The 15911-nt window shown below is 41.1% G+C and overlaps 2 protein-coding genes and 1 long non-coding RNA gene across 3 annotated transcripts; all 3 read left to right on the top strand.

Moving 5' to 3' along the window:
• The first annotated feature begins 2909 nt into the window (after positions 1-2909).
• LOC117459516 (G2/M phase-specific E3 ubiquitin-protein ligase-like) lies at positions 2910-4406 on the top strand. Its single transcript, XM_071205703.1, has 4 exons — positions 2910-2989; positions 3408-3580; positions 3860-4074; positions 4159-4406. Exons 2-4 carry the CDS (start codon positions 3444-3446, stop codon positions 4227-4229), a joined length of 423 nt encoding a protein of 140 aa, XP_071061804.1. The 5' UTR covers positions 2910-2989; positions 3408-3443; the 3' UTR covers positions 4230-4406.
• A 5042-nt stretch (positions 4407-9448) lies between these two features.
• LOC117459513 (zona pellucida sperm-binding protein 3-like) lies at positions 9449-12945 on the top strand. The gene is made up of 10 exons (XM_034100325.2): positions 9449-9890; positions 9965-10080; positions 10172-10275; positions 10355-10529; positions 11587-11704; positions 11775-11857; positions 11938-12098; positions 12250-12405; positions 12524-12637; positions 12718-12945. Exons 1-10 carry the CDS (start codon positions 9528-9530, stop codon positions 12924-12926), a joined length of 1599 nt encoding a protein of 532 aa, XP_033956216.1. The 5' UTR covers positions 9449-9527; the 3' UTR covers positions 12927-12945.
• A 1232-nt stretch (positions 12946-14177) lies between these two features.
• LOC139435263 (uncharacterized) lies at positions 14178-15058 on the top strand. Its single transcript, XR_011644557.1, has 3 exons — positions 14178-14557; positions 14679-14792; positions 14882-15058. It is a non-coding gene; the product is annotated as an uncharacterized lncRNA (long non-coding RNA).
• The last annotated feature ends 853 nt before the right edge of the window (positions 15059-15911 follow it).

Below are 15911 nucleotides of genomic sequence, written 5' to 3'. Positions count from 1 at the left end.
CCTAATGGAAAGCCTAGCTGCATAAGTTTACGAGGCAGAGTGGGTGGACAAGCATGTCCGACCACTCTGCTGGGGTGTGTTGTGCCAGAATTCCTCCTCAGATCTGATGGACATCTCATTATCGATCTCCTCCTCCTCTGAGATTGCAGACAGGATGAAGGCGCCTCCTGCTGGATGAATGCTGATATTTTAATAATCTGTTTTCCTGTGTGGAAATCTCAGAACAGCCTATCTGGCTTCACACACGACACACACACACGTAAACTTAACCAGTTAAAAATAACGACTAAATGATTATAAGGATCTTGGGTGGGGATGTTTTTTTAATTTAACAGAACATTTAATGCACCATCATAAAATAGTTTAATCAAGCACTCTTATGGATCCCCGGCTGAATTTAAATGCTATTAATTACACTTGATATAATATAATTTAAATTAGATTTCCCTAGCAACAGCCGTAATTAAGTAAAAAATAGTTATTTCATTGTTCTGGCTTTTAATTGTGGTACACTTGACTGGTGTAATTTGTCATGGTTTTTGTATTGTGATCAAACTTTGTTTTACTTTTTGTTATATTAATATCATTGTTACACTTTGGGCTGCATTATTGCATGAAAGGTACTATACAAATAAAGTTATTAATATAATTGGTATACATCAATATTGTTGATATTGTCAGATTTTCAAGTGCATTTTCATACATATTTTATTCAATCAGAAGATAAAGTCATGACATCTACATCTTATTTTGAGCGTGTGTTGTTTGTTTGTAAATCTAATTAAACACATATTCATTGCATATGTTAGAATACATATTTAATAATATAAAACACCACAAAATCCACAAATAAAAGTATAAACCGTGTCGAAAATATCCTGCATGATGATAAACAGTGTGCTCTCCCTTCAGGTGTACACACTCACAAAAAGAGTTTCCTGTTGGCCGATTAATGAAGGAACTCTGTATGTTGACATTGAAAAGGCGTATGACTATGTGGAGGGAGGGATTACTGATCAAATTGAGTAGAATGAGTTTTGGAGGGAGAATGTACAATTGGGTAAGAGCCTTTTTAACAGACAGGACATTTAGAGTGAAGGTTGGAACAGATATTTCTAATTATTTAGAAATAGAAAATGGTATTCCCCAAGGGAGTGCAGTCAGTCCAATATTATTTAACATCATGATTAATGACATTTACATGCTTAGACACATGCATCCAATCGGCTCTATATTTGGATGAGGGGAAGAAATGCCCGATACGTATGGAGAATATAGCTAGAGCGATTACAAAAGTGGAGAGGTGGTCATATAACGGGATTCAAAATGTCAGACAGCAAGTCATGCTACATGGTATTTACAAATAAATACAAGATTGATGGCCAACAGCTAACACTATATGAACGTCCAATGACAAAGGTGAATGAGTTCAAATACCTACCATATAAATGGAAAATGCATATTAATCAAGTGGAAACAAAATGCAAAAAAGTATTAAATGTATTGCGAGTTGTAGCTAGATGCAACTGGGGCGCAGTTAAACAAGCATTAATAGACATTTACAGATCAATTATGAGGTCCACAATAGACTATGGTTGTATAGTGTATGGAGCAGCAGCAAAAACATTGCTTTTAAAATTAAATAGAATTAAAAATTGATAGAATACAATATAAAGCATTGCGGCTGTGTATTGGAGCGATAAAGTCATCCCCTATCAATGCAGTTCTGATAGAAGCAGGAGAGACACCTCTGGAGATCAGAAGAGAGAAACGTGCTCTGTCATACTGGGTCCGACTACAAGGAAGTGGAGAGGAAAATATCACAAACAGAAAACTACAGGATTGCTGGAATATGCAAAGTTCCAGGGGCGTGGGTTTGGCTGGACGAGTAAGGAAAGAACAAGGGCATATGGAGTGGAGACCATCACGTTTGCCAAAGCAACCCCATTTAGCAGTGTTCCCCCTGGCTTTCCCCAGAAGCTAAATAGATGTGACGAGTATCATAGAAGGGGAAAAAAGAGTGGCAAATAAATGAAGTGGGAATTAAAACGAGTGTATCTGAACGAAAAGTACTACAATTACCTCAAAATGTACACAGATGGTTCTAAGAACAAGGAAGAGTGTGTTGGGGTTGGTATATACATCCCAGACTTTAAAGTATCGATCTCCAAAAGACCGTCTGATCAATTATCAGTGTATACAGCAGAAATGCTGGCTGTAATAATAAGATTACAGTGGGCTGATGAGGTCAGACCAGATAGGGTGGTGATATGCACAGATTCATTGTCCATATTAAAAAGCATACAGTCAACAACTACCAGAGAAGACATTCTCATAGAACTTAACCATAGCCTGTTAAGACTTCACAGAGGCGGCATACTGTAGATCTACAGTTCTGCTGGGTGCCTGCACATGAGAGGGTGAAAGGGAACGAGTGTGCTGATAAATTAGCAAAAAGTGCACTACAAAAGCAAATAACATTACCAGTTCAACTTGGAGTTGGTGTTTTCGAAGAAGGAATTGACTCAGGTGGTCCCAGGAGAGAGTTGTTATCTCTACTGATGAAGAATCTGAAAGACCGGCCCATTTTTGATGGACCAGACGGACGCCGCTTCTTGGTCTACAATGCAAATGGTATGCATACGGTTAGAAGTGTACTAATACAATTGTTAATGATCATTAACCATATATATCACATGACATGATTTGTTGCTTGAACAATTTTCCAAAACTTTGAGTGTCATTACAGTACATTAAAGTATATAATAAATAATGTTTTAATTTTGCAATATGAATACATTTATTCACAGCTGTTAGGGAGGATAAATACTACTTGGCAGGAAAGATGATTGCGGTGTCAGTTGTGCATGGAGGTCCAGGGCCACATTTCCTGTCAGAAGATCTTGTACATTATCTTGCAGGCCAGCCTTCATTCAAAGCAACAGTTGATTTAATAACTGATGAAGAAGTAGGGAAAGCTTTACAAGAGGTGAGAATTGCATACAGCAACAGTGTGGTAGGGTGGATTATTATGTAGTTCGTGCAGTGTTTTGAGACATCTTTACTTTACCTTTATCACATACACCGAATTGGCTTAATTTTTTGTTTTGTGATCAGAATCAGAATACCCTTTTTAGTCCCACCGAGGGGACATTTACATTCCTGGAGCAGAAAAGAGCCAAAGACAGCTTAATGTTACCTAAGAAGAATGACTAAAAACTATTAAAGATACACAAACACAATTTACAAAAAACACATCCTGTAGTAGAGGATTTAGCAGCCAGGTATATATTGCACAAGGATAGTAGTAATGGTAATATATAAAACGTGTAATGGAACAAAAATGGCAAGAATATACAGTACATGCAGTTATTGACTGGATTGTTTGTCCATTTTATAATCTTCAGATTGAGAATGCTGCCTCAGTGGATGCCTTGCGAGAAATGACCATGAGACACAGCACAATGTTACAGACAGCAGGTTGTCTGAGACATGTGGCTTCTGTTGAAGGAAAGAAAGGAATTGTGTCAGACTACCTCCAGTGGTACATTATTGGCCGAAACTCATCTGTAATTGACAGGTAAGATCATATTTGTATTCATGTGATTTTTTTTAAATGTATGTAAGAATTTTTTGTTTAAAATGCCTCATGGTCCCCCTCTTTGGTTTATTCTATGTTTATCTGTTAGAAATTAGTCAGTGTCAAAATGTGTGCCTGTGTAGTATAACTGATATGGGATGTCCGTCTCTCCTTTCCCTGCCTGTCTTGTGCCAATCTTTAAGTGCTCATGCCACCCCCCCCTTGTTTTAGGAATTGGTTATTTAAATGTGACGAATTTTTTTTTGGCTCACTCTTCAGATTCAAGGAGGGTCTTTCAGCCCTTCAGTTTTTAAACGCACTACAGCAACACCCTACTCTGCTGGCCCCGGTCCTGTGCCACTCTGAAAAGCGACTTACTGCTCTGGAACTTGAGCGACTCTTCAAGCCTGACCTCAGTCCACCAGGGAGTAACAGGAGGCTTAGGGAAAGCCACACTTTGGGCTACTGGGCAGACTATCTCCTCGATTGTGAAGGTTTGTAAATCGCTGTTTTTATAACTATTTCAGGAAACACATTGCCAAAATGTATCTGAACATGTTTTCTTTGCGGAAAGCCAGACTGCTGTGTCTTTGGAGGATGTTTTGATGTTTGCGACTGGGCTGACTTCATTTCCCCCATCTGGATTTGAACCATCGCCAGGAATAGAGTTCCTTGATGACTCTCCATTCCCAATGGCAAACACTTGTTCCAACACATTGAAACTACCACTCCTTGACGCATACAATGTGTTTAAGTCCCAAATGGACTTTGGAATGCAAAATTCTCCAGGATTTGGCTGTTTTTAAGTCATGTGACCATGGGCGGCGCCAGGATATTTTTGCTGCAGTAGCTTAGCAGTTGCTATATGACAGCACGGCGTTGCTAGTTAATTTTTAAAATAAACAAACAATACCAGTGGGCCAAGCACGAGCCTGTTCATATTGTAGCGTTCACCACTATTCAAGATCACAAGCCTTCAATGTCAAAAATGTTCTCTTTATTTACAGAACCAATCAATAGCGTAACACTCATGACTTTCACGTGACACACACTGGAAAACGCACACACATACACACACCTGGAAGGGGTGGTCTCTCCCTAACTCCCACCAACAACATTGCCTAAATAACGCACTTTTCCTCCTCCTCCTCCTCCTCCTCCTCCTCCTCCTCCTCCTCCTCCTCCTCCTCCTCCTCCTCCTCCTCCTCCTCCTCATTCACAATTCCCCGTGTTAGATCTCACTGTCAGCACGCCTCGAACAATGCGCCACGTCGGAAAATACAACACATTCTTGATTCATTTAAAATGACAATTTGTAACTGAGAGGAGTGACTGCTCATTTCTGCCGAGATGCTCAAAGGGTGAGACGCTGTGTCTGAGAATCACTGACGAGCAGAATGTGTATATTCTGGAGTGGAGCTCTGCAGAGAGCAGGGTGGAGGAAATGAGGGCAGTGGATCATCACGGTGCGGAGAGAAGCAGCGCTAGTTCCACTGCAGCTCGTGGTAGCAGCTAGCTGGTCCTGCTGCTGCGGGTGCATCGGGTCAGTTGGCGGGGGCACCTGTTCTTCGTGGTCCCAATCCTCCCGGTTTTCATAGTGAACATCGGGATCCTTGTGGATAGCAGGGTTGTCCGGCTGGACCGGCTCCGTTGGAGATCGCGGTCGTTTACGCTGACTTGTGACTGTGAGAAATGTTTCCATTTTCGATCTACTGAGAATTAGCCAAATAACAGTTCACAGTAAATTACAACGACCCGCCCCTGATAGATCCCGCGAAAATGTATCATATTTATACACATTCTCGCGGGCTGCGAGAATGTGTATAAATATGATACATTTTCATATCAAAACAATGGGGTTGCTAAGCCGTTGCTAGGCCAATTGTTGGAGTTGCTATAGCAACTCCTAGATACCCCCTGGCGCCGCCCCTGCATGTGACTGGATGACCCATTGAGTACAGACTCTATGAAGGTTGTTCATAGAGTAAAGACGATATGAAGGTTGTTCATAGAGTAAAGACTCTATGAAGGTTGTTCATATAGTCGTTGTTAGATGCGAGCGTGTTTTTTTTATTTCTCACAGCTCATGTTGTCCATTTAGTTTGGGACAACATCAAAGTATTGTTCTATACCTATACAATCTTTATAAATACTCTGAACTTTGCTCTACTAATTTCACATTGCGACCCGTAGCTTCTTTGTTGTAAATCAGTCATTCATTCTCAGGTTTCCAGTGAGTCCACATGGTTGAAATAAGACTTATACAGAAATGTTCTTTCTGCACACAATTACACACACAACATAACATTGTTTGTGCTTGCTAATTGGAGCGTTGTTTGTTGTTATTAGGGTCTGAGACCTAGGTCGGCGAAGACCCTATTGAAATTGGAAAAATTGGTCGCGCACCGATAAACCTGCCAAAAACAGGGAAAACGACCGACAAAAGCGCAGAAAATGTTCGTAAATAATGACGGCTGATAGGCCGCGTGAGCCCAGTCACGTGGGTGGAGCCAAGTGATTCCAAGTGAAATCTGAAATCTCAACGTATGCCATTTCCATGGAAACGCATCCCTCGCCAAAAAATCCGATGTTGTTGTAAGTCAATGGAAAATTGTCCAAACAGCACCAGACTTCAGACTATCATTAATGGTCCGGCCCTCAACAGCTCTACGTGAAATCGGAAATCTCAACGTATGCCGTTTCCATGGCAACGCATCCCCCGCCAAAAAAAACCGATGTTGTTGTAAGTCAATGGAAAATTGTCCAAACAGCACCAGACTTCAGACTATCATCAATGGTCCGGCCCTCAACAGCTCTATGTCAATTATGGGATGTCATCATATGCCGTTTCCATGGCAACGCGTCCCTCGCCGTGAAACACGGTGTTGTCCTAAGTCAATGGAAAATCATCCAAACAGCACCAGATTTCATATGATGTCTAATGGTCCGGCCCTCAACAGCTCTACGTGAAATCTGAAATCTCAACGTATGCCGTTTCCATGGCAACGTATCCCCCGCCAAAAAAAACGATGTTGTTGTAAGTCAATGGAAAATTGTCCAAACAGCACCAGACTTCAGACTATCATCAATGGTCCGGCCCTCAACAGCTCTATGTCAATTATGGGATGTCATCATATGCCGTTTCCATGGCAACGCGTCCCTCGCCGTGAAACACGGTGTTGTCCTAAGTCAATGGAAAATCATCCAAACAGCACCAGATTTCATATGATGGCTAATGGTCCGGCCCTCAACAGCTCTACGTGAAATCTGAAATCTCAGCATTTGTCGTTTCCATGGCAACGCTTCCCTCGCCATAAAACACGGTGTTGTCCTAATTCAATGGAAAATCATCCAAACAGCACCAGACTTCAGACTATCATTAATGGTCCGGCCCTCAACAGCTCTACGTGAAATCTGAAATCTCAACGTATGCCGTTTCCATGGCAACGCATCCCCCGCCAAAAAATACGATGTTGTTGTAAGTAAATGGAAAATTGTCCAAACAGCACCAGACTTCAGACTATCATTAATGGTCCGGCCCTCAACAGCTCTAGGTGAAATCTGAAATCTCATTATTTGTCGTTTCCATGGCAACGCTTCCCACGCCATAAAACACGGTGTTGTCCTAATTCAATGGAAAAGGTTCCAAACGGCACCAAACTTCAGACTATCATTAAAGGTTCCGCCCTCAACAGCTCTATGTCAATTATGGGATGTCCTCATATGCCGTTGCCATGGCAACGCGTCCCTCGCCATAAACGACGGTGTCGCTGTAAATCCAATGGACACGGTCCCATCGTCCCCCAATCTTCACTTTTATATCACCGGTCCATGCCTCAACAGCTCCAAGTGAAATCTGAAATCTCACTGTATGCCGTTTCCATGGCCGTGAAACACGGTGTTGTCCTAATTCAATGGAAAATCATCCAAACAGCACCAGATTTCATATGATGGCTAATGGTCCGGCCCTCAACAGCTCTACGTGAAATCTGAAATCTCACCATTTGTCGTTTCCATGGCAACGCTTCCCTCGCCATAAAACACGGTGTTGTCCTAATTCAATGGAAAAGGTTCCAAACGGCACCAGACTTCAGATGATGACTAATGGTCCGGCCCTCAGCAGCTCTACGTGAAATCTGAAATCTCACCATTTGTCGTTTCCATGGCAACGCGTCCCTCGCCATAAAACATGGTGTTGTCCTAATTCAATGGAAAAGGTTCCAAACGGCACCAGACTTTAGATGATGACTAATGGTCCGGCCGTCAGCAGCTCCACGTGAAATCTGAAATCTCACCATTTGTCGTTTCCATGGCAACGCTTCCCTCGCCATAAAACACGGTGTTGTCCTAATTCAATGGAAAATCATCCAAACACCACCAGACTTCATATGATGGCTCCTAGTCCGGCCCTCAACAGCACTATATAATACAATACTTTCTTTTAGTTTTAACTGCATGGATGGATTTTTGTATGACATGTCTTGTGTTTTAAACAAAAGATCAAATTAGATCGAATGTTATTTATGTAGCCCAAAATCAAAAGTTATATATTTGTCCCTGCGGGATTTACAGTTTGTACAGATCAACAAAACATGGATGACAGATTAAAAACATAATTAAATGACACCATAGACAACCATAATAATGTGATGTGTACAAATTAAGGATCCAGGGGGATGTCAAAATTAGTGATGTTACGTATTGTGCAGAGGCTTCGGAGCGTGTGTCGAGTAATCCCCGAAGCTTTTTGTGAAGCATGTATCGAGGCTTGTATCGTTTTGGGCCAGTGACGTCATCGATGACAAACGAAGCCTCGCTGCCTGTCGATACCACGTGACTGCTTCACGAAGCGATTCAGATCGGTTGAACCGTTGAACCCATGGATGGTTGAACCACAGTGCTGATATTACCCATGCCATGGATGTATTTATAAGAACCATATTACCCCTCCTGTACCCGGGCCCCGTGACACAATGGAATTAAGAGAGCTCAGACCCTCACTTATATAGAGGTCAGAACATGTCATAAGTATAAATAGATACAAGCCTAAATAAATGTAGGAATAAAAACATGAATAAATATGTTGCAGTGTTTTCAGTGAGATTCAGCGTGTGTGCTGCGGCTCAGCTGGAAAGCAGTTGACTCCTGACCGCAGGGTCCCTGGTTCAACGACTGAACAATACGTCTTTTTTGTTGTTTATAAAAGCTACAGCTAAATGAGATAATGTAGTTAATAAATGTATTCTGTGATATGGTTTAGCCTTTCTCAGGCTACAACATGGTTACGTTTAAGAATATTATTAAGGAATACAAATCCCTCTTTGCAATGTTTACCAGCCTCCTTAGGCTTTTCAATCACAATCATTCAACTGGAATAAAAACAATATTGTTAACATGAAAATATGATTTAATGTTCGTTGTTTAGAGTTATTCTAAGGCTTTACTCAATGGGAACTCGGTATGAGATAGAGCACACTTTGGAGATGTCCAATCTGCCTGTTTTACACACTTTGACCAACAGGGGGGTTTGTGTTCAAATGAAGCCTCATGAGATGAACCCTTTTGCGAACCAATTGGCTGGAAAGCTTCAAAGCTTCATAAGGCTTCATCTCGCCATCACTAGTCAAAATGCTTCCTGCATGGTTTTCATGAACTGCAACACTAACATTTTATTTAAAATCCAAAGTAACAAGCAATGAAGCAAATATATGCACATTTTAAACATGTGAAAACGCCCTTCACCTCTCTCCCAATCAGCCTCATGTATTGAGTTCAGAGTGTGCAGCCAATTAAGCTGATGCGTGTCTGATTGGACGCAGGTGTGCTGCTCTGATGAGGATAATGATCGGCTAGAGTTTAAAAAAGCTCCACCGCTCACCCTGAACCATAGGCCTACTGTGAGTCAGTCAGGAAGACAGAGAGCAGCTTCCTGTTATCAGTTTCACTTATGGAGGCCTTTCATTGTCAGGTTATCCTCCTTGTAGGACTCTGTGTTAGCTCCTCTTTTGCTTTCCCGTCCACACAAGATGCTTCGTTTCAGAGCCTTGCGAACACAGGCAGGTCAGAAATCGGGCAGCTGAAGTCTCCGGCTGAGGAACCGCAGCAGGTGAATACCATCAGAGTGACCTGTCATCCAGACTCATTGGAGATTGTTATCAAAGCCGATATGTTTGCGGTTGGAGCTCCTGTTGATGGTGACGAGATACGCCTTGGAGTAGAGACCAACAACCAGTACTGCAGAGCTACAGCGTCTTCAGCAGATGAGTACAGTATCAGTGTTGGACTTGTGGAGTGCGGCACCAGACACTGGGTAACTTTAAATATATTTCATTTCAAATCTGATTCATTAAAGCTTCTAGTTTTAAACACGTCTACTCTCCACAGGTAACTGAGGACTCTCTGATCTACACAAACCTCCTCATATACTCTCCTGAGGCTTCTCCATATGGTGTTGTTCGAATGGAGGAGGCTATAATTCCACTTGAATGTCATTACGAAAGGTCTTTGTCTCTTTTTGTTTTTAAAGCTCACATTGTAAAAATCTTTGAATGATGTCTGTCTTTTTTTAAATGCATTTTTTCTGTTTCTTAGGAAGTACAGTTTGTCCAGTTCTTCACTCATGCCTACCTGGATCCCCTTCATGTCGACCCAGGCTGCAGTGGAAATGTTGCAGTTTAACTTGAGAATCATGACAAGTGGGTTTTGATAATTATCTCATGTTATGAGTTGTCATGGCTCTATTTGCACTTAGTACTTTTTTCTGTCCGTGTGCAGGTGACTGGCAGTACAAAAGAGGCTCTAATGTGTTTCATCTCGGTGAGCCCATCAGCATCGAGGCCTCTGTCAGAATTGGGCATCACGTGGCGCTCCGAGTGTTTGTGAGCAGCTGCGTGGCTACACTGAGCCCTGACATGCACTCCAGCCCCAGGCATGCCTTCATTGAAAATGGGTAAGGCTGCAAATTGCTAAATGGCAAAAAGTAAATTCTTTTTCTGACCCTAGAGGGAGCTGTTTAATGTGTAAGGCTCTTCAAGTGGTTTAATTCAGACACGAGCAATGCTGACTCGAGTGACAGGTTAATAAAAGATCAGTCCTTTAGTGTCGTCTTCAAGTTAGCCATTAGCTAAGGCTAGCTGCAGTTTGCTTTTAATCTTTGGTATTCTAGTTCTTCCTTTCCGTGCCACAATTGGCAAAGGCACAGGTCAGATTTGTGCAGTTCTGACTCTAAAGAACTACTTCCAGAACTTGCCAATAGAGAGGCGAAGTCCCGGCCATCTACTTTCGACCCATGGGACCTTATTTCGGGAAAAATTGCGTATTGAAGTCAATGGAGAGAGAAAGATTATCTTTCAACCCCGTTTGAATTGTGCAATGAATTACACATATGACGTTTGTTAATCTTAAAAAATCATTTCCATGTCAAAAAAGTCAGTTTGTAGTAAAACTGTTGAAATATAAGACTATGAAATATACGCAACTAGAAAGACTACGAGTCCTGGTCACGCATGCTGGCTCTTAGGAAGCAACTAACTCCCCTGTGTGTATGTACAGCTCTCAACATGCCCAGACTTTGAGTGATTTTCAGCTCTTTTAATCATTCTGAAAGGAAGAAATGAAATGCGCCAACGTGACGGCCGTCTTGGTCTGTGACGCGAGAGGTAGTTCATTGAGCGGTTTCACACAAAAAAAAATGTTACTTCACATTTTTACGACACACTTTTATTTTTTGACTTGCAAAATGATCTTTTAAATTGACAAACGTCTATGTGTAATTCGTGGCATAATTCAAACGGGATCGAAAGATCATCTTTCTCTCTCCATTGACTTCAATACATACTTTTTAGAAATAAGGTCCCATGGGGGTCCCCCGGAAAGGGAGAGACTTCGCCTCTCGATATGACTAGAAATGTTAGCGGTGGAGTTGCATTGTGGGTAATGTAGACTCTTGTTATAGTAGTCAATGAGTGCTAATTTAGTGTTGCACTTTTTGTTTTTCCTCATCATAGGTGCTTTGTTGACTCTCAGCTTCCAGGCTCAAGGTCTCAATTCTTAGCCAGGACACAGGATGACAAGCTCCACATGTCCATTGATGCCTTCAGATTTTATAATGAGGACAGAGGGGAGGTGAGGCTCTATTAAATTGCCTTAAACATGATTGTGTGTGCATGTTTCCCAACACCTCCTTTTCTCATAGCTCTACATCACATGTCACCTGTATGCTGTTCCAATAAATAGCACAGATGCAACAACCAAGGCGTGCACCTTTGTGAATGGAAGGTAAGTGAGATCCAGTCTAAAATATGTGAAATTACACACAAAAAACAAAGTATTGGTGCTGAATGTTTTTTATTTATCAGATGGCAGTCCGCTGATGGTAATGACTACTTTTGTGGGCAATGCAAAAGACCAATTGGAGTTGAGCAAACTCCCAGCAGCCCGAGCAAGTTTAGGCCTCGAGGGTTTGTGAAGCCAGAAGAGCGTGAACCCCTCTGGAGGAGTGGACTGAAGACCAGTACAGGTGGGCAGCTTGTAGAAACTTGTATGATGAATATTGGCTTCAGAATAGATGTCGTCATAATGATCAATTGTGACACATGTTTTGGCATAGGTTTTAGACGTGATGATGGCTGGGTAACTGAATTAACATGCATTGTGCTGGTTTGTGTTAGTGTGGGAACATCAGGCCAGAGTGGGACCGATGATGGTCTTGCCAGCCAAGCAGAAAAGCCGACCCATACCTGCAGAGGAGCCTTCTTCCATTCGTGATCAAATCAGCAGATCTACAATGTATGGCAGCCAGTGGAGGAGTGGAATAAACAGAGTTGGTAAGTCAATGCCGGTATTGAATTATTCTTTGTTCATTTGAAGCCTTTAACAATCTCTAAATTAAGATTAAAATGGCCCATAATGAAATCTTAATGTTGAATTGTTTTTCTGTCAAAGATCAGAGGAAAGGACTGCTTCCTGATTCATCATCGACCCAAAACCAGGTGGACGTTGTGACTTTAGCTTCTGAGCAGAATAAAGACGAAGAAGACAAAAGTGGAACAGAAAAAGGTAAAATGTGAAATGTCTTAACTCTTTTTTAAATGGCACTCTGCAATGCACCTTTTACATTAACACTTCTACGACTACAGATGAAGATGCTGAGGAAGTTCCTGAACTTCTAGAAAAAACCTCTCCTGAGGCCCACCTGCAGCCGAAGGCAGCGGTGCTGAACAGTACCAACACGGCGGCGCTCGATGAAGTCCTCCCAACTGCTGCTGTTAATGTGGCTGTGCCCCCACTGTCCAACACCACTGCAACAGAATCTGACCTTTCTGAAACAATGGACCGAAAGAGATAATAAATGATTCACACTTTCATTTGTTTGCTTTTTAATGTTGCAATACACAAGGAAAACTGATGACCTGCTCACAGCTAAAAACAATTAAATGCAAACAATTGTTTCCTAATGAGCAAAAGTATTCCATATAACGGTAAACATTTAGGAGTGGACTCAAAATTGTAATTTGTCTTTTCTTGGGCTTGTCTGCTAGAAACGGTACTACACCATGGCATTTATTTTCTGGGGTGTCATTTGCTTTAGTTGTAACGGCTGTATAAAGGTGATGTATTGGAGGTCAGCCAGTTTATATTTGAACTTCAGTTGCTGCAACAAAGCCTTTGTACATGAGTAGCCTCTTTAAAAGGGTATTTACCATGGGCTCCTGGCAATATAATGACCTTCACATTAAGATATAAACATGGTCTCATAACTTTGTGTCCATTGGGTTTTCTGACTGGAGACTGCATTCTAATGGAGTACCCAGAACTCTACTAGGGTAGTCAATATGTTTTAGAGGTACAATTAGTTTACAAAGCCTTGAGTTGTTACTTTAGCTTAGCGAATGTATTCACTCCTGTTTTTGAGGACTGATTAATAAAAAAATAAAAAAATTCACACTGAATTTTTTGATAAGTATAGTTACAGATGCCATTATTTCAAGGCATCTGGGGGAAAAAACTGAAGCAAGACTTATTGACTCAATGCTATTCATGACATCACACATTTGTTTTTAGACTAAAATGCCTTGTGGAAGATGTAACTTCCTGGGATGTATTTTGGTCCCTGCAACAAAGTGCCTGTTGGGACTCAAAGCCAGAAACCAGTGAAGCTGTAAATGTGTCCGTTTTTGTTTCACTTTACAGTGGACTGGAACTGAATCGTACTCACATACCACATTAAAACCTACATGCTAAAAATAAACTTGAATAAAATAAAATGGGGCTGCATTTTAAATTGCTCTCCATTAACTGTAGTATATACTATTTCAACATTTATGGAAGCATCAGTGTAACCACTAGATGTAAACCCACATGTCAGGTGTGGGCCAATCACATGCAGGTATTTCGGTGTGACTGCAGCTTTAATTCTCATCAGTTAATGAGTAATTGCTTCCAGCTGTCCTCTCCATGTGATTAGTCTGCACTGGGAAGTATTTGACATTGAGAGTTTGAACCTTCCGCATCTTATTTAAATTCAGTATGGCTTAGATTTCCTAAATTATCACTTGTTCTACTTGTAGTGGTGTGTTTGCTTACCTGTTCTGTTCTGATAAAAGAGCACAATGGTGACGGCAGTTCGGCCAGCCTCTGTGGCACTGCTGTCACTTTTTGCTTTTGGTTTTGCAGACGCCATTCAAACTTTGAGAGATGGACCAATATAAAACTGCTGCATTAGGGTTTGACACAGAAAGTCAAATCAGTGAACCACAATTCAATGAGGGATCCACTATCAGCGTACAATGCACAGAAGTGTCCATAATCATTGCGGTAAAGGCTGACTTCTTTAAAAATGGACGCCTTTTGTCTCCATGGGATTTTTCTTTGGGAGAAGTCAAGCATTCACAGAGCAGTCAGTGTCGACCTGTTGCTGCTGGTGACTCTGAATATTTATTTGAAGCTGGACTACAAGACTGTGGCTCCAAAGTCACTGTAAGTTGTTGATGATTAATAGGAGATGCTGTATATATAACTGTGGTTGCTTAAGTGGTAGTTTTGATTTGTTGTGTTTTCAGAGGTGTCCCTGATTTCAGTTATTTTGTATTCTCTATAGACATCTAAGGACTCTGTGATCTACTCAAACAAGCTGATAATCTTACTAGTCGTCGGGCAACATGGCATTAAAAGAACGACCCGTGCTGTTGTTCCTGTTTCCTGTCACTAAGAGGTGAGATGTTTTTATTGTGTTGTGCAGAGAATCTTTTTTGTGACTTCTTCTTCTTCTTCTCGGCTCACTTTGTTACCTTTCCGGGACAGGACAAAGTTTGATGGCAGTCACTCTCAGCAGCCGCCCCTCTCTCTTCCTGCTGTGTATTCAACAGGTGCTTTCTCTCTAAAGCTGATGACCGGTATGTGAGACCTATTCAGTGTTTCATTGAAGGTATTTTTTAAGTGTGCATGTAGTATGGTGGATGAAGTAGTCACACACTTTACCTCAAGACATTGTCAATGGATGTTTTGCTTTTCTTAAATGCGACCACCATTTTAATTAGAAAAAAACCACCGTTCATTGTTTAATACAAAATGAACATTTATATGTGAAGTATTCCTTACTTATAAGCAGTGGTGTAGTCTACTTTTTTGTAGTGGGTATACTCTAATAATTGTATTCATCCATCCTAGAGCGACGCATCGCGGAGCGACACCTGTCTCGAAACAACACCTCATGCACACCATCACACTCACTAATGCATAACTAGTCTTGAGACTGGTTATGTGTTATCAACATGTCAATGTATTATAAGCATTTGTATGTGACTTTTAACTGCCAGTGACATTAACAATAAAAAAATAAAAGAATGAACAATGATGGAAAAAGCGCACTTATCTTCTAGGGTTGAACAATTAATCGACATTTTTATCAATATCTCAATATGGCCTACTGCAATTTTCAAGTAATATACAATAAATATGGTCATGCTACAGATGTCCTGGCCCACACATCATATTCTACACTTAAAAAAACATCTGTGTTTCGCATAGATCTGCACAAATATCACACAATAATCATTTTAAACCTATTTTCCAATGCATTAGTTTATTCAAACTTGTTCAGCCCTATTATCTTCCATACATCATTGTCAAACTATGTACTGTATCAGCTTAAATGAACAAGCAAACATCCTTGAAGTGCTACAAGACAAATTAGCTTCAAACAAGAAACAAATTAACAAATAAGCTTCACCTCAATAAATGAGGGTTGAAAAAGCACTCGACAGGTCCATACTGGGTTCACTGTGTTAGTCCACAAGCCCTGCAGATGGAGCCTCGTCAATGAGAACAGACA

The sequence above is a fragment of the Pseudochaenichthys georgianus genome, chromosome 15 (genome assembly GCF_902827115.2).
Source record: "Pseudochaenichthys georgianus chromosome 15, fPseGeo1.2, whole genome shotgun sequence".
Classification (NCBI taxonomy): domain Eukaryota; kingdom Metazoa; phylum Chordata; class Actinopteri; order Perciformes; family Channichthyidae; genus Pseudochaenichthys; species Pseudochaenichthys georgianus.
Note: the sequence above shows the minus strand (reverse complement) of the source record. Positions and strands in the feature narration are given on the sequence as shown.